This window comes from Leuresthes tenuis, unplaced genomic scaffold (genome assembly GCF_036924035.1).
Source record: "Leuresthes tenuis unplaced genomic scaffold, fLeuTen1.0.hap1 SCAF_7, whole genome shotgun sequence".
In the NCBI taxonomy this organism is placed as follows: domain Eukaryota; kingdom Metazoa; phylum Chordata; class Actinopteri; order Atheriniformes; family Atherinopsidae; genus Leuresthes; species Leuresthes tenuis.
In genome coordinates this window covers 26073357-26095986 of record NW_027325361.1, presented here as the reverse complement: position 1 = coordinate 26095986, position 22630 = coordinate 26073357, and the positions used below count along the sequence as shown (strand labels likewise).

At 38.5% G+C, this 22630-nt stretch overlaps 1 protein-coding gene across 1 annotated transcript; it reads right to left on the bottom strand.

Annotated features, from left to right (window-relative positions):
* Window positions 1-1735: 1735 nt before the first annotated feature.
* On the bottom strand, window positions 1736-14772 carry brdt (bromodomain, testis-specific). Its single transcript, XM_072388755.1, has 19 exons — window positions 14581-14772; window positions 14279-14416; window positions 14037-14172; window positions 13720-13841; window positions 11893-12243; window positions 10951-11079; window positions 10546-10746; window positions 10275-10456; window positions 9870-10159; window positions 9666-9776; window positions 9430-9567; window positions 6996-7051; window positions 6747-6912; window positions 6336-6406; window positions 5389-5452; window positions 5194-5306; window positions 4868-5058; window positions 1905-2124; window positions 1736-1801 (listed from the first exon to the last, which is right to left on the bottom strand). Exons 1-19 carry the CDS (start codon window positions 14770-14772, stop codon window positions 1736-1738), a joined length of 2937 nt encoding a protein of 978 aa, XP_072244856.1.
* Window positions 14773-22630: the final 7858 nt, after the last annotated feature.

Below are 22630 nucleotides of genomic sequence, written 5' to 3'. Positions count from 1 at the left end.
TTTCAACATTTCTGTGTCAGGATTTAATGGGCGAGTCCGAAATAAAGTATGGAAGCGAATTGTGATCATAATTAAAATTAAAATGCATTTGCAGAAATGCAGGTAGAATCTAATAATACATCTGGGTCTGATGCCTGTGGCCGAGTAGAACAAGTCATAGAGCTTGGCTGCATACTCTGCCGTCACAGATTTACACATTATTGAGGTTGCCATAGTAAACCTCTGTTCAGTCCTGGAAAGGCTGGATGCTGTGGAGCCTCAAATGGGACGAGGACGACCAACCATCAACATCCCGTTCGAGTCCATTGAAAGCTATTTATTTAATGGTTTAAAAATAAAGGAAATAGCGGAGCTGTTCGGCATAGACCACCAGACAATCTGTCGGAGGATGCAAAGCAACGGATTGATGTAGTGGCATTTATGTTGGTTTATTAAGTCCAACATAAATTCACTAGTTTGATACTATGAAAACAATTTAAATACTGCTTATTCAAATAACTTAAGTTAGAACTACAAGGAGTTGTTCAGTTGATGTTACTTAATGCAGTCGAGTTAAAATTACATGAGTGTGTAGGATTAGTGTAATGAATGTCTATTTAGTTACCTGAACTTTGATGACTCAAAGGAATCAACAGGATTTAATATATTTTTGAAATTTTACAGCAGCTGAAGGAAAGCTCTTGAAAAAGCCGGGCATCCAGTCGACCTCAGTGGGGAGCTGGATGAAGCTTATCTCAAATGAATGATACGTTAAGCCTAAAACGCAGGTGATCAATGTTAACTTTCCTGTAATGTGAAATGAAGGAAAATTGTTAAGATTAGAAAATATGCAACTTGTATCCAATGGGTTACACTACACTGATACACAACATGGTCTAACAACAAAGTGATGCTGATCATTTAGTGAAAATATCTTTTATTACTTCATTAAAAAAAAAAAAAGTATCTATATAAACATATACAAATGTAGCATACTGGATATGCTACTAATGCCCAAAACAACTCTGGAACCGCCAGAACTATAACAAAGCAACAAAGTGGAGTGAATGGACAATTAACAGAGTCTGATATTTTCAAGTAGTCAAAATATGAAACAAGAGTTAGTCAGTCCCATAATAGAAACTAAATACCTGTTCATGGACAACATAATGTTACCCTTGTGTGTGAATGTTTTTTTTTTTTTTTTTCCTTAAAAGAAAATACAGGACGCACAAATGTGACTGATGTCCAGCGTCTTGTCAGCATGTTGTGCATTTTGGAGCCCGGATTAACTGAAAACTAGTGGGAAGAATTCACCGCAAGAGATAGAAGAGCTGAACACTGCACATTCCCAAAACCAAGACAACAAGGTGGCACTACGTAGCACCGTTAACAGTGGGTGCATGACTTCACCTGGCAATTGGAACCATCCCTTATTAAATTAGCCATTAAAATATGTGTGTGTGTGTGTGTGTATAGGAAAAAAGTAGGAAATGCAAGTGTCAATTATGGCAGTGCTTTAAATCAATCATGACAAATTCAAGAGTGCTATAGTGCAGACATGGATCAAATTAGGGGATGAACCCACTTGTATTCCATTTACTTTCCCCTCCCCTCCCCTTGTTTTCTTTTTTATTGATTTATTTTCATCTCAACAACACACAAGTTATCTTCGGTGTCCTGGACAGAAACAACATCTCAAATTATTAAATGGAGACTAACAGAAGCCATTTCCCAGGTACATCGCGGCTGACTTTTAGTCCAGATTAAGCTCAAATGTAGTCATGATGTCCCGCTGCAAAGTCATGTCAATACCAGACATCTGCAAGAAAAAGAGGACACAACAGTTGTTAAAAAATACCATTTATACAAGCACTTGAACAAATGATTAGAAATTTTTCACTTAAAGAGGTGAGGGAACTCACAGCCTCACGCCTGCGACGTTCTTGCTCTTTTCTGCGGGCTAGCTCTCTTTCTCTGTCCACATAGGACTGTGGGTTTGGAAGTTGTGCGTCACTGGGAGACTTTTGGTGCTCAAGATGACTGGGAGCATCAAAGGCAGGCTCTGAGCAAATGCTTGCGAGCAAATCGAAACACTCTTTAACAGGCTGTGGAGTCTGTTCTGCTTTACAAGGGCCCAAAAGCCTAGAAAGAAGAGATTTCAGTTATTTGGAGTTTGCTTGTTTTAAATTAGATTTTTGAGAATACTGCGATAAGAGCAGGCTGAAAGACAAAGTTCAGCCAGAGTTTAAATTTAATTCAGTTTATTTATATAGTGCCAAATCACAACAAAATCTCAAGGAACTTCAATGATACAGTCCAATTCATTGTAATCATAATCCAATTCAAAAACAATTTCCTAACTACAGAAACCAAAAGATTGCACCAAAACTTCTCTTCAGTCCTGAGCATGGACGAGGCAACTGTGGAGAGAAATGACTCCCTTTTAACAGGAAGAAACCTCTGGCAGAACCAGACTCAGGAAGGGTGGCCATCCAGCTCGACCAGCTGGGGTTTGATAAGACAGAATAGAGGGGACAACAAACACTGTAACACCATTCAAAGGATACATGCTGAAACAGAGAAAAACAAGTTTATGACAACAATAATGTCAAATGTATATAACGAGGGAATAAAAATAAAGTTTAAAAAAAGAAAAAAAGAGCAAAGTGAGTAAAGGTGTCTCTGTAACAGAATGCTATGATCGATTATATCAAATGCAGCACTGAGATCCAACAGGACAAGCACAGACACAAGTCCGCTATCAGAGGCTAAGAGGAGATCATTGGTAACTTTCACAAGTGCTGTTTCTGTGCTATGATGCACTCTGAATCCTGACTGAAACTCTTCAAACAGATTATTTCTATGTAAATGATCTCAAAGTTGAACTGCAACTATTTTTTCAAGAACTTAAGACGAAAAAGAAAGACTGGATCTAGGTCAATAATCAGCTAACACTTCTGAATCAACAAGTTTAATTACAGCAACCTTAAAAGTCTGAGGTACAAATCCTGTCAATAAAGACAGATTGATCAAATCCAATATGGAAGTGTCGATTAAGGGAAAAATCTCCTTGACCAGTCTAGATGGGATTGGGTCTAAAATACAAATTGATGGTTTAGAAGATAGAGTGTCTGTTCTGTTTAAATCAATGTTCTCTGTTAGCTCAGAGAGATCAACTGGACTGAAACCGTCTAAATACAAATCAAATTGTAAAGATACTTCTTTAGAATTACTACCGAGAGTTAAAGGAATACATGGCTCAACAGAGCTCGGACTCTTTGTCAGTCTGGCTACAGTGCTGAAAAGAAACCTGGGATTGCTCTTATTCTCTTCAATTAATGGTGAATAATAAACAGTTCTAGCTTTATGAAGGGCTTTCTTATGTTATTAAACTATCTTTCCAGACTAATTGAGACTCTTCTAAATTAGAGGAAAGCCATTTTCTCTCAGCTTTCTTGCAGTCTGCTTTAAAGCATGCAGCTGTTAATTATATCAAGGAGCCAACCTCTGACTGATTACCTTCCTTTTCAGAGGTGCAACATTGTCCAGTGTTGTACGCATTGAAACTGCAGTGCTGTCAACAAAGAGTCAAAGTTTTCTAGAATAAAATGTATGTAGTCGTCTTCTGTAATATTTGCCCATGGCAGAGAAGAAAATAATGTGACGGAATGAACTCTTTAAATCTGGTTACAGCATTCTCTGATAGACATTTTCTATATATAAATTTCCTCGCAGAAGCTGTAAGTAATGTAAACTCAAAGGTTATCAATAAATGGTCAGACAAGACAGGGTTTTGAGGGAATACTATTAACTGTTAACTCCCAATGCCATAAGTCAGCACAAGATCAAGGGTTTTGATTAAGAGAGTGACTTAGTCTGAATACTGAGAAAATCCAATAGAATCTAATATAGAATTCAAATTAACATTTAGGCTGTCATTTTCAACATCTACATGAAGGGTGAAGTCATTCACTACAATGATTTTATCTGTACTCAGCACTAAGTATGACCAAAAAAAAGAAAAAAAAAAAACACCCAATAAAAAAAACCCCATAGAATTCAGAGAGAAACTGAATCAGAGATTCAAAAGAGCTAAAAATTGTCTTGGGTCTGTGGTTCCAGGAATGTGAAAATCCACATGGCCGAAAATGATTGACCATAAATGACTGACCACAATAATTGACGACTGCAATGCTCTCCTAACTGGTCTCCCAGCCTGTACTATGAAACCTTTGCAGGTGGTCCAGAACGCGGTGGCGTGTCTGGTCTTCGATCAGCCTAAAAGAACACACGTCACCCCTCTGTTCATTGAATTCCACTGGCTACCCTTAGCCGCCCGCATCAAATTCAAGTCACTGATGTTAGCCTACAAAGTGCTTAATGGAACGGCTCCCATCTACTTGAATGCTCTTGCAAAGGCTTATGTCACAACTTGGTCCCTCCGTTCGTCCCAGGATTGTCGTCTAGCAGCTCCTACACCACGCCTAAGACAACCCAAACTCTTGTCATGTGTCGTCCCACAATGGTGGAATGACCTACCGAGCGCTACCAGAACAGGGGCGTCCCTGTCCATCTTCAAGAAACTCTTGAAAACCCAGCTCTTCAGAGAGCACCTCCTATCCTAGCACTTACCTACCCCCTCTATCTTTGCACTTTATCTTTCTATGCCTGCACCCTATCTCTACTCTGTCACCTCTGACAGAGTCGGACTAGTGGGTTCCTTCTATGTAGTTTATTGTTAGCTTTTTATAAAGCTTTTATATCTTCATTTGTACGTCGCTTTGGATAAAAGCGTCTACTAAATACATAAACATAATTTTAGGTGAAGCGAATTAATTGACATTCAGAGGCAGATTTAAAGCAATTTTAGTTTCTTCCTGAACACCTGCTTTTCTCTGGAGTTTCCTCCTTGTTTTCATCCATTGGTTTCCTCTTCAGTGCTTTCTCACGTTCCTCCTTTTCCATAGCAGCCTTACGGAACTGCTGGAAGCTCTCTTTGGAGGACTTGATTACAGCTGGGGTGATCGACTGTTTCACCAATCTCGCCCAAGACTCAGCATTTTTCAGAAAAATGTCCTAAGAATGACATATCACAGCATTTCACTACTATCCATGGGGGCACAGACAAGGCTAAACTTTAAAGCTGCATTTTCTGATTATGTTGTCAATAGAGGATAAAAACAAAACGGGCTTCAGTTGAAAAACTCCAACCTTTTTAGGAATTTGGGTTTTTTCCTCTTCAGCAGATTTACTCTCAGTGTGAGGCACGCTGATCACCTGACTGTCTGGAAAATCCTCGGCACATCTGAAATCTGGCCTTATCACTTTTGAAAATAGATGTTCAAAAGTGCAAAGTATTAGTATACTTAAAATGATGACGTTACACAAAGTGTTTATGTCACTTACTGCAGCTCGTCTCATCTTTAGATTGCAGTGGGCTCTCTCTGAGTGGGGATAGCACTGGGCCCTGCTGAAAGGGGAGATTTAGTGTTTAATCCTGGAAGTTCCTCTAAAGAACCATTTCTCATGATTATCATTAGGCTTTTAGGATACAGTAGGTCCACTTGGCTTTCAAACCCATTCATGTGTAGCCTGACAGGTCTGTACTGCACCCAGCCGAACGCATTGCATTTTGCATTCTCTGCCAATTAAAACAAATTTAATCTGAAGGAATCTAACAGATCTCAACAAATCATCCATCTCAGACATGATTGGTTGCCTGAAAGTTTGTTCTCAGTACAACTCTCCCCAACAGGCTGTCAAATTGCTCCCTACACTGGGGTTGAAGCTTTTTAGCATTCACTTTACTGGTGTAGCTGTCCAACAAACCTAAACCCCATCTTGCCCCGAGGACGTTACGAACCCAGACCCCTCTTGGCTGTCATTAAATGCAGGCACTCCAGCGTCAACTGTGGGGTAAATGTGACACGTCAGCAGACTTAATTCTTCTAGTCTAATCTACACTGTACCTTGTACAGAAATACAAAAGGCTCAAGGCAGAGCCTTTTCTTTTTTAAGTTCCTGTAGACGTTTAACAAATTTGAATCAAGTTAAACTGAAGATTGAAATTTAATGATATATCTAATGTGAAAGCAGGACTTTGCCAAAAACGACACAATAATCAGCCTGCTTTTGTCTAAATAAAAAAGCTAATCTTAAATATTTCAAGTCAATAGGTATAGAGGTTCATGCTTTTATGACCTGTGTTGAAGAAACAACAAACACTTTCCAGGCTCCTGATCATCAACATATCAGTGCCATTTTATGCTTTGTGTAATCATTTGACAAAAACCTTAGTAAAAAATAAATAAATAAAACTGACACTGTGTGGGATTTTATTTTGTTTCAGTTACCTCAAATCTTGCTGTAGCCCAATCTGGCAAAACCCCAGGGGAGGCCATGGGGGATAAAAGGGCAGACAAATCTGTGAAATAGTAAATAACATACCATCCTTACACAAGTCATAGATACATTAAACATTAGCAAAAATATGCAGGAGCTAATGCGCCAAAAAAAAAAATTGCTAAAAGTGAAAAGAAGCAGCAGAACTTTACACCATAATCCAGCAGCAGTGGGAGTTACAATATCCTTTGTCAGCCCTATTAAATAAACAGGAGGAAGAAAGGAAGGTCACTGTATGCTGCTGCACTATGTGTGATGTGTATCCACTATCAGCGCTGAGGAATCAGCAATCTTGTGGAGTTTTTATTTATTTATTTTTTAATTGAATAAAAACTGGCAAAGCTCAAGGAAACAAAGATTACCTGGAGGGGATAAAATCAGCTCATCTGAGTTCTGGTCTGCATTATGCTGGTATTCACTTTCTGTTACGATGGACTTCCCTGGAGGAAGAGACTGACAGGTCGGGTCTGAGGCCTTAGTCAGATCTTTAGTCTCTGACTTCTGCTTGCTGCTGGCATTGTGAGCCACCTTTAATTTGCGGTGAAAAGATTTAAGCGATCTAGTTTATAAGCATGTGTTCATTACTTAAAGCAAATAGTAAATGATTTTACCTTTTTGTTAACATTTCGGAAAGAGTCTTTTGATTTCTGCTTCTTCGTGTCGGGCACTGAAAAAAAATGCACATTGATGATTCATAGTCACAGAGATGGGCGTCAGACATTTCATCCTAAAACAGTTCAAATCCAAATGAAAAATGGAAAAAATGGTTCCAGGGGAAAAATAAAAATATAAAAATAAAAAATACTGATAAATAATGATTACTTCATTCAAATTGTTAAATGAAGTTTTGGATTATACGATTTTATGGTTATCAGCTATTTACTAGATTTTTTAAAAATTTAATGAGTAATAGCTTATAGCAAAATATTCTAAAAATATATATTCATGCGTTTCAAAATATTGGACCAGACATGGCCATTCAATAGTCCAGAAGAGATCAGGCAACACAGAGTTCCTGTTACACATCCCAACAGTTTAAGTTCACATCAATGTATTGCAACACACTAACACAATAAGGTTAATTTCCATGTGATTCTTATAATAATTGCCTTCAGGGGGAATTTATTTCTTCCTTGTTCATTTCCACTGGGTAGCTGAACAGATCATTTACTGAAAATTGGCTAAATTAACAAATTGGTCTGTCTTGCTGGTTTTTGTTTGCCAGTCAAGTCCACAAAACTAAACATTTTTCCACTGCTGCGCCTGAGGTACACCTCTGAACAGAAAATATTTTTATTTTAATAAAGTGGTTAAATTAAATAATTCAAATTCAAAATTTTGCCAACAGGGCAGCCATTGAGCTTTAAAGTGAGGCATGTTTCTGAAACAGCCACGAGGTGCCAACTAACTTCCAAAAGAATCACATTAGGAGAACTCTCTATAGAACCATTATCCACAGAATGACGTCAACGAAAAACTGTTTCAATCTGCAGTAAATGTGAGGATCAAAGTATCGTGTAAAGATGGTCGTATGGTGTTAAAATGTTGTTAGTGTCTTACTGCCTAAAGACACAACAACATTATGATCTAAACATTTGATTAGGCGTTTTATTGATAGGACTGTTCACTTCATTTTGTTTAGTGATAGCATCCATGATTTTATATACAGCAGAAACCAGTGTACTTTGATCTTCCCCATTACAAACATGGGAACATCTGATACGTCAATTTGTTTAAAAGACAAGAAAATAATGTCTAATGATACATGCCGGCTTTGAAGAATATCAGGCAAATTTTGTGATACGTTAACATTTGTTAGTATATATCAGAGATAAAGCTTTGGTGAAAGTTAATGCACTCTTTCTTACCACTGATGCCCTGCCGCTACTTCCTTTCCCACTGATGCCTGAGCCATTCCTTCCTTCCCCACACTGTCACACCTTCCACATTAATCATGACATAATTTCTTACCAATTAGTATTTTTTCAGTCCTTTTCAACTAGTGCAACCCAACTCATCCCCAACTCCACTTTCCCCAAAATGGAGGCTCATCAGAAGCCCAACACCAGCATATACAATCCTGGCCTCAGAGTCTAACCACCAAACTTAATTTCTATAGACCAAACTTTATTCAGATTATTTGTACATTAAACTTTGTCAACCTTTCATTTGATCTCATCTTATTGAATTATATTTAGTTATATTCTATCATGGAAAAAGAAATGCATTGCTATAATAGAGCTCAAGTCTCAGCACACTGACTGGGCGCTCACACCAAAAGTATGAAAATCACCTGTGGTCATGTCGCCTGCAGTCGCTTATAGGGAGCTCACACCAAAAGTGACTTGAGCGACTGCCAGCTGCCATTCATGTTCAATGTATGCTGGCGACGATGAGCGACCGCCATTGTGAGTGACGCGATGTGAGTGACGCGTCATGAGCGTTGCGAGCAGCGTGTTGAAAGTTGAGCGAGGCTCAACTTTATGCAAATGAGCAGTGGTGTGGTGGCAAGAGCCAATTGTGGGCCAATCTGGATTTCCCGAAAGTGGGGGAAAAAAAAAGGTGGAAAAAGGTAGAAAGAGAGGAAAACAATGGAGGAGAAATTAATCATTGCAGTCTACGGTTTCCCAGAGCTGTATGATACTAGCCTGTTTGTCTACAGAGACCATCCAAAAAAAAAAAAAAAAAAATATTATACTAAAGATGCTTGATAGCACCAATAGCGCTGGAACATATCAAAGCAGAGTTCCAGAATCAGCCAGTGAAATTCCAGTAAGCCTTGTTCGGTGATGCTGAACAGTGAAAGCTGTACAATAACATAATTCAACTACTAAAATGTCAATCCTAACTGATGTTACTACACTTGCTTCAGTCTCAAGTGTGTGCGAAATAAATAGAGCAAACACCTCACAAATGCATAAAACAAACCATTTAATATTTAGTGTGCAACCAAGAAAAACCAGGGTGTGCAATGTGGCAGAAAGGCACCACGGCAGTGAAGGGTGAACAGAGGTGAGGGGAAGGAGGCTGAGGGGAGCAGCTAACCTGATTCAGAATCACTGCTATCAGAAGCACTAGACTGTGTATTACTAGCACTGCTGCAGCTGCTGCCAGAACTGGATGATGAGCTGCTGCTGCTCTCACTGAGGTGTGGCTGGCAGCTGCGGTCAGGAGACGCCATAACTTCAGCCATTTATGGAAAAAACAAAAATAAAGTCATTTTAGAACCCAGTGCCTTGCATACAGAAGCGTAATTTTGAAAACACCAAATTAAATCCTGCTCTTACCAGGTGGCTTTTTTTTCTTAAGCAAGTCACTGCTGAGAACTAATAGCTTCCCATCATCCTTGAGTTTCTCCGTCTGTACTCCTTCTTTGGGCTTCACTTTCTTTCCTAAGGAACAGTGTAGATTATAACTATACATTATCATTCAGAAAATAAGCTTTCATTTGAAAGAAATCATAATGAGGCCTGAGATGTACTCACCATTTCCACTCTTGTTGCATTTCTTTAGACAGGTTGCAACAAACCTCTGCAGAGCTCTCAGGGTGGAAGTCTTGAGTATTTCAAAATCCACTTCAACCTCCTCGGGAGCAGAATTTCGCAGACATGATTCCCTGTTTTGAATGATGCTCACCAACTCACCCAGTTTGTCACCAGAGAGCTTGTTGATGTCCAATTTTAACTGCTTCTTTTCTTCGTAAGTCATTGGTACCGATGGAAGCTCATTCTGACACTTAACAGGTATGCTGAGATTCTGAATTCTGCCTCCAAGCCTTAATGCACATAACAAACATCTAAAATCATGCTGAGCACATTTTGGATACAGTTCAACACTAGATCTCTCAAGCATTAAATGTCAGATTATGTAATCATATGGGGCTCACTTACAAAGAAGAGCTCTTGCTGTTTGCGAGCTTTTCGACAATAGATTTATATTTTGCAGACATGTTCTTTAGTCGAGCGATATCCTTTTCTTTTGTGCGCTTTTCCTTTTTCAGCTTTCCTTTCTTCTTTGTTTTCATAAGAGGCTCCTGAGTAAGTCTAGTCAGCTGATCACTGACAGCTTTCAACTGAAAAGCCAGCCATTAAAAAGACAGTTTAGTAAAATGCAATAAACACCTGAAAACCACTTGCATTTTTGCCACCGTATGATAACTACCCTTTCCTCTAGATGAGCCAGCTGCAAAGCAACCACCTCTGATGAACACTCCGAATCAGAGGAGCTTTCACTCTCAGAACTCGCCGAGGTTGAGATACTTCCAACCCCATTTCCTTTCCTATCCTTGTCAAGTCGCTGACGAGACATGGAGCATCCCTCTAGTTCTTGGGGAACTTTCTGATAACGGTCTTCAAAAACTTCCTGTTGTTACCAACACAAATATTTTTGTAGAATTAATTGCAACCTGTCAACGTGCTTCCTGCTCCATTGATAACAGCTGTTGGCAGTAGTGAGCCAGAAAGCCAAAGAAATATGTGAGAGATGCAAAGGAGCAGTTTACTAACAGGCAAATGTGCATGTAAGCAGCACACGTTTCAGTACATGCTCCCATTTTAAAAGAAATACCTGGAGCTTTCTTGCCATATAGACAACCTCGTGTGCTGGTGGATTGTATCTGTAGCAGTTGGAGAACATCAGTCGGACATCAGCAGCAAATTCCTTTGCGTGTGCATACTCTCGTTGATCCATTTTTTTCTAAAGAAATAACTTGTGTCAAACAAAAAACAAAAACAAAAGACGAAGCGTTTATCGTAAATTCCGGACTATGGAGCGTACCTGAATATAAGTCGCACCCTCTAATTTTAAAAAGAAAATTAATTTTGTACTTTTATAGATCACACCGGATTATAGGCCGTGGACGTCCACATTGTAATACGAGATATTTACACAGAAAGATGTTACACAAGAGGATTTCTAAACTTTTAATTAAATGCGTACGGTAACATAAACAAATACAAAAGCAAATGACCCCCCCCAAACAGTGCCTGTACCACGGCTGGTTTTAAAATTTTTTTTAAAAAAATGAGCCTACCAGGAAAAGTCATTGATCGCCTTCTTCATCTTCCTTCTGCGCACTCAAACCATCTAAGTCATCTTCTACAGCATCCGAATTGAACAGCCTCTCAACTTTGTTACTCACTTCAGTCTCACAATCTCAGATTGCTCGCCTTTAATTTAAAAACTGCATCATATGCATTTCTTCGTTTGTTTTCCATGTTGAGGTTGAGTACAAATGAACGATTTACAACAATTTAGTAATGCAAGTGTCTTTGATTTATCGTACAATTTCGGACCATTGTGAACTATTTGTTAATTTTATTGGTCTAATGTTACGAGGCAAAATGTTTCTGGTGGCATGGAAAAAAAACAAAAAACAAAAAAAAACATTTGCCGCACCGTATTACAGGCCCCGGTGCTTGGAGAAAAAGTAGCAGTTTATAGTCCGGAATTTACGGTACATAAAATGTGATGTTTTATGCTCCAATTAATCAGCATAGATTCTTTTACCCTGACGGTGCTCAGGTCCATAGGCTGCTTGATGATGTCATGGTAGTCGTGCAAGCCCAAAGCAACTGCATCGACTGGCGTATAGAAGGGCCAAGCATATGCGTAGTGCCTCTTTGAGAGCATCTCCTTCAGGATGCCCTCACAGTGCCCGAGTTGATCAGGAAGTCTGACCCTCTTGTCCTCCAATATCAGCAAGTCCTTCTTAGGAGGCTTGATAGCCCTTCCACTACCTGTCCTGGAGAACAATGTGCATGGTGCTGAATGTTCCTCAGCAAGGGAAACCTCGCTGCTGCTGATGACTGAGGTGGCGGGGGTCACAGGGTCTGCTTTCCTCTTCAAACCTTTTTTAAGCTGAATATTTAGATGCAGTGGGACAAAGAATCAATCTTTCTTTAAAAAAAAAAATATATATATATATATATATATATATCAAGTAAACATTTATATATATATATAAAAAAAGGGTTGGTTAAAAACGCAACAAAGATCTGATTTGACATCTTTACCTGAAAGAAAATTTTGTGCAAATAATTTGAAAGGGTAGGAGTAAAGCAAAGGTAGAAAACCCATTCACTGTTCTTGTTTTCCCAGCAAACAGAATCCTTAACATCACCAGTTTGTGCCTACAGTATGAACACTGATCCATTTCCAAACACTTATTTATGGACAACTGGGATGGCCCCCCCACGCGACCCTAAATTGGATTGAGCAGGTATAGCAAATGGATGGACTGAAAGAAGGTCTCAGTTGAGAAGTGAAATGTTTAAAAGGACCAAGAAAAGAAGTCCAGTTGCTTTCTATTGAAGCAGTAGAATCATGAAGAGGAGAACCAGACAACAATGACAATGGACTGTTGAGAAGTCCAAAAACTGCCACAGTAAGTTTCCTCAGTTGCTAAACAATTAAAGAGTGTCATCAAAAGGAAGGGTGACAATGGTTAACATGTCTCTATCCAATTAGTTTTACAGTGTGTCGTTGTTGGCATCAAATTTTTCTTCTATTCATGTCTATTAAATAAATGTCTAAGCAAATTTAGAAATGACAGTTTTAAGATTGTGTTACATTTAAAAAAAGAAAAAAAAAACCCAACCACTTCGACTCATAAATAGAGTAATTTTCAAACTGTAGAATTAATTAATTCCATTTAATAAATGGGTTTGTGCATGGCACACACTATGGAAGGAATGGTCAGATCATCCCACACTGGGCCACTACTATTACATGATTTAAAAAAAAAAATAATTGTGAACAAAGAAAATAACAGATCTTCCAGCGAAGTCATTTTCTTACTGATGAGCCAGACCAGAGTCCGAGAACAACTGCTTTTCTGTACAGCCGTTTTCACACACGAATACTACAGATAGTCAGGAAAAAGGACACACTGTTTGATCTGTGCCTTCTGCATCTCGAGTGTGCAGAAGGCAGCGTGTGATCCAGAAATGAGCTGCGTTGTCTTTATTACACAGCGAGGATAGCAGATGAGACTCCTCACTGTGTTGATGGAAGTACTGCATGTATTAACAACAGTGAGGAGTGAGTGAAGATCTCATACAGCTCAGCATTAAGCTCACGCAGAAGTTCACTTGCTCAGCTTCTGCAAATGCTCAGAAACCACCGATATATGGAGTGAATGTTGCGGACATTTGTGTTCTCACGTTCCACCGCCCCAGAATATAGAACATTTCACAACTTCACTGTGTGTGTGTGTGTGTGTGTGAGAGAGAGAGAGAGAGAAAGAGAGAAAGCGGCTTATGTTTTATCATCTAAATCCCATCCAGTTTAAACAAGACATTCAGAGTATATATAGTTAAGTTTTCTGATGCTTACTGTTGCGTTGGACTGTGCAGAGAGTTGGATGGGTGAGTTGAGCTGAGGCCCCTCAGGAGGGATGACTGTTACAGTCTGCTGGAGAACAACCTCTGACATGAGAGATCTCTGCTTTACTGCACCTGCATAATGAGAGGTAAAGTAAAAACACTCACATTAACCAGCAAAACCCCTTGCTAAATAAGAATAAATGGCTTGAAATAAATTTGCACAATTATCCACTGCAATGCTGGAGATTTTTGTTAGCAAAATGATCTACCAAAAAAAACATTTTCAGAAACAATCAAACTGACTGAAACATTTGTGGATAGTAGCACCTGCAGTCGTCTTCCTCCCCTTCACTAGTCCCTGTGCAATGATTGCTGTAACCAACTCTTCCGTAGGCATTTGAGACACTTTCTGTAAAAAAAGCTTTTCCAGGGTCTGTGCCATCAGAACAATGTCATCTCCAGGCTGTGGAATGAAAATGGAAATACTTCTGTGGCAATTCTGTTTAAACTGCAGAGCATCCTTCAGCACCAGAAAATACAGTAAAGCAAAACAAATAGGATTCTCTTACTCGGTTGTACACATAGCAGTTGGTGAACATAGTGTTGAAGTCCTTCATACATTCAATTGCTTCCCAGTAATATCTGTTCTGAAGTCGCTTCTTAATGGTGCTCAGATCCATAGGATGTGTAATAATTGCATAATAATCCTGAAAGATAAAGATACTGCCTTAAGTCTTTTACCTCCAGATCACACAAATGGAACAGACCATAAGTGTTGGATTCAGCTAATCCAAAGTCAAAAACAAAACTAACACTATTCAGATACAGGCAGCAATGCTGAGAGAAAAAAAAAAGAAGTTATACTACTTACCGGAAGACACAGTGTCACTGCATCAACTGGCTGGCGAAAAGGCCATGAATATTGATGTCTCCATAAAGCTCTGATCACCACCTTCTCCAAATACTGGAGCTGATTTGTTACACGCCCAGGCTTCTTGGGATTTATGACTTTTGGCGGAGGTGGATTTCCACTCCCAGTGGGTAACACTTTCACATCAGACATCCTGTCATCCGAAAGCACTGAAAGGGGGGACACTGCTTGGAGAATACTCGGCTGCAACCTGGAGCTCATCACACTTTTTAAAAATCACGTTTTCCTGTATGAAGAATGAAAAGTAGTGACCAGTTTTTAAAAATCAAAACCGTACATCAATAACATTTTGAGAAGGGCTTCTTTACCACAACAATGCTGGCAACTTTAAGCCTTTCATGTGATATCCTTATGAAAAGGAACAACCATTAATGTTTTCTGTGGCTGATAACGGTCTAACCATCTAGCTTTGTTTCAGTATGTTTTCATATGGACATTAAATTGTTTCAGTTACGCACCTCCAACACTGAATGGTTAGGGAACAGCAGATAAAAAGTTACATGAAATATTCATTTAAACCTATGATTCTATTATAGTGGTAAAGAAAAGCAAAAGAAGTGAACCATAGCCATAAACAGGCTCACATGTGCCATGTGGCTAATAATGCCACCTCCAGTATCTCTCAGAAATGATAGAAGACACACTGTGTCAAAGAGAAAAAACAAACAACAGTAGAAATGTCCTTTCCTTATACATTTAAACTGCAACTCACTCTATTTTTGAAGGTAGGAGTCAGTAGTACATTCGTACCCAGTGGCTGTTTATGTGAAAGTATTAGTCCATATTGATGTCTGACATTAAATCCAAATTGAAAGCATTTAATTTTGGCCAAATAAATGTCAGGCTGTCCAACATAACAGGCAGTGACTACACAAAGTCAATATGTGTACAGCATTTAGGAAATGTCAATGAATTTATGGCATTTCAATTGTTAAAAAAGGAGTTTAACAGTAACACTGATAATAATTTAAACCTTTAATAGCTTAAATGGCTTATTTTTCAATGACCCCCCCCCCTTAAAAAAAAAAACAACCCAAAACTCAACTATATTAAAAAGTATTGAAATAACAACTTGTGATGCAGATCTCAGTTGATGGATCACATTTTCGATGCAAACATGTTGCGCTGTACATGAAGCCACTAAAAAACAATGAGCAGTTACAGTGGCACAAACTGAAGGCTGTGTCTCATTCCCATGGGAACCTGCATTCATACATTCTGCATTCATTCTGTGATGCATGTCCGTTTTACACTGCCATTCTTGCATTTCATTAAACACATATTAGAAGGTACGGTAGATTACTCCTCGTTAGATATTCTTCATGACAGGACAGAGTCAGACCTTAACGGTAGATATGCATTAGCTTAAGAATTTTTTTTTTATTTTAAAAAGCATTACTGGTTTTAACTGCCATAAAGATATGTACACTCATCAAATCTCTCCATCCAGGTCACAATCATCCCAAGTGCTTTAATGCTTTAATAGAAGGCAAGTGGACTTCTTCCTTTCTAACTGACTGGTGGGGCGTTTTAGACTGATGAGTCGTTTCTGGTGTCATAAAACACACTAGCTTACCGACACACATGCCCTCAACCCAAGTGTGAATGTCCAACAATAGATTATCATCCTGAAACTGTCCAGTCAGTCGGAACTAAAGAAACCTTTTGGATGAGAGGTTCTTTAAGAACCAGGGAAGAAGTTGAGCTGCTTTTTATCTATACATTTTTTTTTTTTTAATTCTTAAAAAAAAAAATAAATGTAAAAAATCAGGATCAGGTTTCATTTGATTGGTGTATGTTGTGTGGAAAAGAAAGAAACAAACTAAAAACTACACCATATGTAATTGTATTACATAAAATACAAATAGTGCACAGAGTATTACTTTTCTTTGGTTCAAAAAGAAAGTTTTTACCTGCTGTTCTACTTCCTGTTATGCCCGAGTAGAATTAAATTTTTGTTGTGCCAGATAATGCAAAGTGTGGCCAAGCTGAACTTCCTCTAATGAAATTAGATTAATTCGGTTTCGGAGTCTTGTACCCAGGATTTTGGAACTTTTTGACTTGATGCCGTTTTACAAGTGATATAAACCGGAATTTAAAATGGGTAAAGGCTTTTAATACCAAGAGCCAATCTGAGAAATATAAATTACAAATAGAAAGCAGAAATATTCATACTGGAGACTGAGGTCCCAGTTCACATATAATGCAATTTACCATTTGCTTTAAAGGAGCTGGCAATATTTTGCCAAAGTGTTGTGAATGTAAAGCAGCACTTGAAGGACATGGTCCAGTCAAACAGCTGATTTGGCTTAAGGCTGTTTCAAACTAAGTGAAATGATTACCGCAAGTGGCAGCTGGTTGAGTTGTTCAAATACTCAGAAAATGAGCTTCAATGCAACCTTCATCGTCTCCTTTAGCGCAGAAAACGTTTGACTGCCTGAATGACACTACTGTTTACTTACAGTCATGCTGGGATTCATGTGAGCAAGTGACAGAGCAGAGAGTGTGAACAGCATAGGTGAGCTGCCTACAACAGCTTTCTCTTTTCTAGGCTTTTTCATAATGCTTTTGAATTGTCAACCCTGATAATGAAGTACCGTTTTAAACCTTATGATGCTGACAAAGTGTCTGGAGATTTTCTGTGGAATGTGATCTAAACAGCAGTGATTTCACCACTGCAGACCCACATCCAGTCCACATGTAGTCAGAATCTCACAGCAGCTCAGTGGAATCCTCCAGTCCTTAGAAAGTATACCAGCCATCCTTGCGTGACATTTTCCAGTGAGGTCAAGGAAAGATTAAACATGGTTTGTACTATTCCAATGTTTGGCTGTTTTGCTGCAAGTAGATTGGGTACAGATGTACCCAAAAAAATCAAATAAAATTTGGGTGGCTTTGATTCTGAAGCAGATCCACTTGTTCAAACAAAAACTATTGCAATTTAGCTTTGATTTTAGCCACACCCTCCCCTGGAAAGCTTCACCTGTTAAACTTAAAGTATACTTTTAAACGGCACCGGCGGCAGGTTGCCGTTTGTTGACATTTCTCCAACCCACACCATAAGCCTCCGCCATGCTAACGTCATATTAGTTTGGCAGCTCAAGTAAAACTACTTTTATGCTGTGAGCACCAGTAGTGAAGAAAAGAATATAGAGAAGCGGGTGAAAAGCTAAATGCTACGGGAAATGAGATTCAACACAACGAATGACCTGTTGTTTTTTTTTTCAAAAAAAACAATGCTATGCGATGTCCTTTCTAGCTGGAGAAATAACAATCTTACCATTACTTTGTTGTTTGTTAGCTAAGTCAACAAACAGTAAAGCAACAAGTAGCTATTAGCTTGCACTCTAGTGAAACGTTTTTTTAAGCATTAAAGGGAAACCAAAAGTTCTTGTTTTAGCCCTGGTTCATTGCTAACGTTGCTAACGCTACAGTCTCACTGTCGTTTGCAAACTGTTGAAACCGGGTTGGTTTACTTGTTAGCTTTCGCTAATATTTTACCCAAAGACGGAATCAGATCAGATCCCTTTCTTTACCTTCCCGTTTGGAAACCCGTGCATTTGATTTTGTCAAATATTGTGCAACATACCTAATCACCTTGCGAGGTATTTCGGGCTCTTGAGCTCAACTCTTCAGCGGCAGACGTCTCTACGGCAACCACCTCGAATTTATACGTTCATGCTCGTGGCTTTACAACTGATTGGTTTGAACATTAACTACACGTGTTTCAGCAAATGCCCGCATTTCCCCTGAACACAACTTAAACCAGTCAATTTAAATTAATTTGGATTTCAAGACTTGAAAAAAAGGTTATAAAGATTCATGTGGTGCTATTTCAAACCACTGAAGGAACTTGGCAAACTATCAGCTTATTAAAATACAGATTGACGACAGTCAAAACTCTGACATTCAATGCCACTTGCCTCTGGAAGGGCCAAGGTGTTGCAGCTCGCAGCAGGTTGTGGCAGTGACTGACGCTTTGGAAATCCAGCAGTGGAAAACTGGAGTCAGCTTGGAGCGATAGCTTCGCGAACTGACTTGGAAGCGGGGAAAAATTAATTGGAGTATTTTAAAGCTACATACCCCACCTCCTCCGCGGCTACAGAACTATAATAAATACAATTATAAATACATATAATTACCATCATTATAATTATATAAATAATTAAAAGAAAATCAATTAAAAGAAAACCAATTCATTTTAGCTTTTGTTACAAATTTGCCCTTCTTTGTTTTCGACAAAAGCACACTCAGTAGCAAGAGCAAGAATCATCTCCATGGTTAAATTATCATTACGTAACTTGTTAGATGTTTTATGTGTACTGTTTTGCTGAAAAGCAAGCTAGATTATTGTGACCAGCATGGCAGTTCTGGACTGGACGTTCAGAATGAAGAGCCTTGAGTTTAGGACTGGCCTTTCCCAAGTATACTCTGGACATTTGACTGCTTCCTGTGGGCAGACAGTTCAGAAGCAAGTCATATACCTACGTTTTGATGCCCATGCTAATTAAAGTTGAGTTTGTACGGCCTGTAAATCAAACTGAAATAAACCTGACTTAAAAAAAAAAAAAAAAAGACCTGCTATTCGGACTCATTACTGATTAACGTTTTCAACAATGTTAAACTTTTTTAATTTTTTTTTATAGATGCCTTAGTATTGCAACAGTTATTAATAATATGAGGTGCTTGCTAAGTTAATCTACCAACGTTACTTTCAAATGGTGATTTTTTTAAAAAGCTGTGAACTTAGAAATCAAAGAAGTGAAAGTAATGCTTTTAAGCATTTACACCACAAGATGGAGGCATGGCCAAACACGTGGGAACAGAGCAGGCCTTGACTGCAGAGGATGTGACCCGTTGATGTGCTTGTTGTGTCTTTCAAACGACTAACAATTTCTTTAGAAAATATATCATGAAGTGACATGTTGTTATGTGATCTTCAAAGCAAATATGGTAGCCTTATTTACCTGTCAGAAATTAAAATGCAGGCTGGAGTTTTGAAAAGCAAAAGCACGTGCTTCCCTTTCTATTAAAATTTACTCATTTTTGGGGGGGTGTAGTGCAGTAAAGGTACATTTTCTAGGGTACTAGTAGGTTTGAAACATGGAAGGCGATAATTCTTGTAATAAAAGACCAAATGCGGGGAAGTCCAGAAATGGAAAGTATTATAAGTGGCATGTTGAACTGTCACAAGCTGAAGGAATTTGTGTTACTGACATAGTGTGTGTTCCCCTGACAATGACAGGAAGCTTGTTCAGAGGTGAAGAGGTCATAAAGGAAAAGACTCTGCCCCCTGATGATTCAAAAGAGAAGAATAACTCTGAGTATTTACTGTTCAGTGGATACATATAAACTCCTCAGAGCAAGTGAGGGAACAAGCTTTCATAAAACGCAGGTAATGTAAATCACTGAGGTACATTATTAAATGTAAGAATATATAAAAAAAATATTTTTAAGGTACACTTTTACTTTACTCAGTTTCAGAGGTAAATTATTTACAGCTTTGGTTTAACTTTACAACCCTTAGCCAGAAAAAGTTGGAACAGTATGGAAAATGCAGAAGGAAAGAAAAAAAGCATTAATCAGAAAGACATACATTTACTGTTTCTTTTAATTCATCAGAAAAAGTATGAATCCATGCTATGAGATGATTTGTCGTATCAACCTTATATTACGATATATTGCAAAAAAGTTAGGACGGTAAAGCTTTTACCACTATGTTTTTTTACTATTCCTTCTCACAATGTATATAAAAGACAATCTGTTATTGAGAATACGAGGGGATGAAAAATTTCAGTTGTTTTATTTTGTCCCAATTCTTTTTGCAAACATATTTTGAGGTGTGCAACAGTCATTGTTGCATTTTTCATTTAAAAATTCACCACACTTTTCTCAGTTGGAAACAAGTCAGGACTGCAGGCAGGTCAGTCCAGTACCCCTACCCTCTTCTCCCCAGCAATGCTTCTTTAATGTGTGCACAGTGATGGAGCCTATCCCCGCTGTCAGTGGGCAAGAGGCAGGGTACACTCTGGACAGGTCGCCAGTCCATCACAGGGCCACACAGAGACAAACAAAACAAACAACCATCCACGCTCACTCTAAGGGACAATTTAGAGTCACTAATTAACCTGACATGCATATTTTTGGACAGAGGGAGGAAGCAGTAGTACCCTGAGATAACCCACACATATATGGGGAGAACATGCAACCTCCACACAGAAAGGCCCCAGCTAGGATTTAAACCAGGAACCCTCTTGTTGTAAGGCAGCCCTTCTCTTAACAGGGCTTCTTTTTTGCACAATAAAGCGTATGAATGTGACTCTGTAGTACAGTGCTTGACCAACGTTTCACACAATAATCTCCTGCCTGTGTGGTTATATTAGTTATTGATGAATGATGGCTATTGATGTTGTGCGGTCTTAGGGATCAGATATCACTGCTGTCCATCTTGTGTCTTTGCAATTTACTCCACTTCTTTGAATCAGTTAATGCGACTCTGCACTGTGGACAACAAATAAGCAAGTCTCTTCCAATATCTTCTGAGAAACACTGTTTTTGTACAGCTCTGTATAATTTTCCCACATCTGTTGATAAACTGAAGATCTTATGCCTATCTTTGCTACTACAGAGACTTTTGTGGACATTGCTTTTACACCAAGTCATGATTATAATCACCTGTTTACATCAACAATGTGAAAACCTTCATATTTCTAAATTGATGTGACAAAACATGAAGTTTATTGGGTCATACAGTCTGCAATGAAATAAAAGTAAAAAGTGTTAAAGTGCTTTCTTTGTTAACATTTTCTGTACAACCTTTTTTGGTTAAGATTTGTACTTCTTTACCAGTAAGAACATGTTATTTGTCTGAATCACTAAGTAAACAGCAAGTCTGTGCCTTGCTCATTTTCATCCATAAGATGGCAACGGAATCCACAAATTTGTGTTTTCTTAGTGATTATCTCAAGTTGTAAATATACTTCTTACAATGTTTATGTTTAGTTTATCTTAATAAGCTGATGCATAGCGTCCCTCTTTTCATGCACAAGAGAACACTTGAAAGTCTAAATTTCCTGAGGATTTTCAAGTCTCTTAAACATCCTATATGTTTGAATACTGTATGTAAGATAGCTGTATGAGGAGGGCACGTGGCTGAGGTACTGATACAGATCCCTCTGGCTGTTTAATATCCAAGTTAAATAATCATTACAAGGACCCATTAACTATGCACACATTTGCTTTCAGAGTTGAGTTTCTTGGAGGGAAAATCAAAATGACCTTTAGACATAGTACATGTCAGCTGCTATCACCTGACATGTCTGCTTATTAATGTGCCACATATGTTACTCAATAAATCCTTTTGAACACGTGAAGATGTTTGGAGAGGTCAGACAGCATGTGGTGAGCTTTCAAAAATTATTAAAAGGGATACCATGATTTAGGGCACAAAACCCATTTTTACAATAAAACCAGTGCAGAGTAACAACACAAATCCTCTTGTTGTTCCAACTGCTCAAAGGAATTTAAAATCAAAGTGAGAACATGTGAAATCTGTGCTTTCAATGTGCTATTCCTTGGTGATTTTGTTGGCGTCCGCAGGACCATTATCTGATGAAAGCACCCCTTCCGGTTCAGCTTCAGCTTTCAGACAGATGTCCTCCTGTTCTCCAAAAGCACTGTTTGACATGATGGAGAATTCATATTTGAATAACTGATTGTGCCTGCATCCAGGCTTTTAAACCCGCAACAAGGTGACTAATTCTTCTGGCATCTTGATTTGAAAACAGGGTTTCTTAAATTAAACACAATCAATCCATAGAATACAATTAGAGAACTATCAACTAGCCAATTAATATCATGAGTAAGACTAATACTCTCGTCAAGCTGTTGTTGAGCATTATGGGGGTGTTGCTACACATGAATGTTGACTTAAATTATGTTAAATTCAAGTGGATAAGTTGGTCTCTTGTGACTGATCGAGCAACCCTGT

Bases quoted from the DNA above. Each gene is read 5' to 3' on its own strand.
- brdt (XM_072388755.1), bottom strand. From the start codon at position 14,772: ATGTCTGATGTGAAAGTGTTACCCACTGGGAGTGGAAATCCACCTCCG. The intron at 14,173-14,278 runs GTAAGAGAATCC...TTCATTCCACAG, and splicing joins ACTGCTATGTGTACAACCGA to CCTGGAGATGACATTGTTCT. The intron at 5,307-5,388 runs GTAAGTGACATA...TATTTTCAAAAG, and splicing joins TAAAGATGAGACGAGCTGCA to TGATAAGGCCAGATTTCAGA.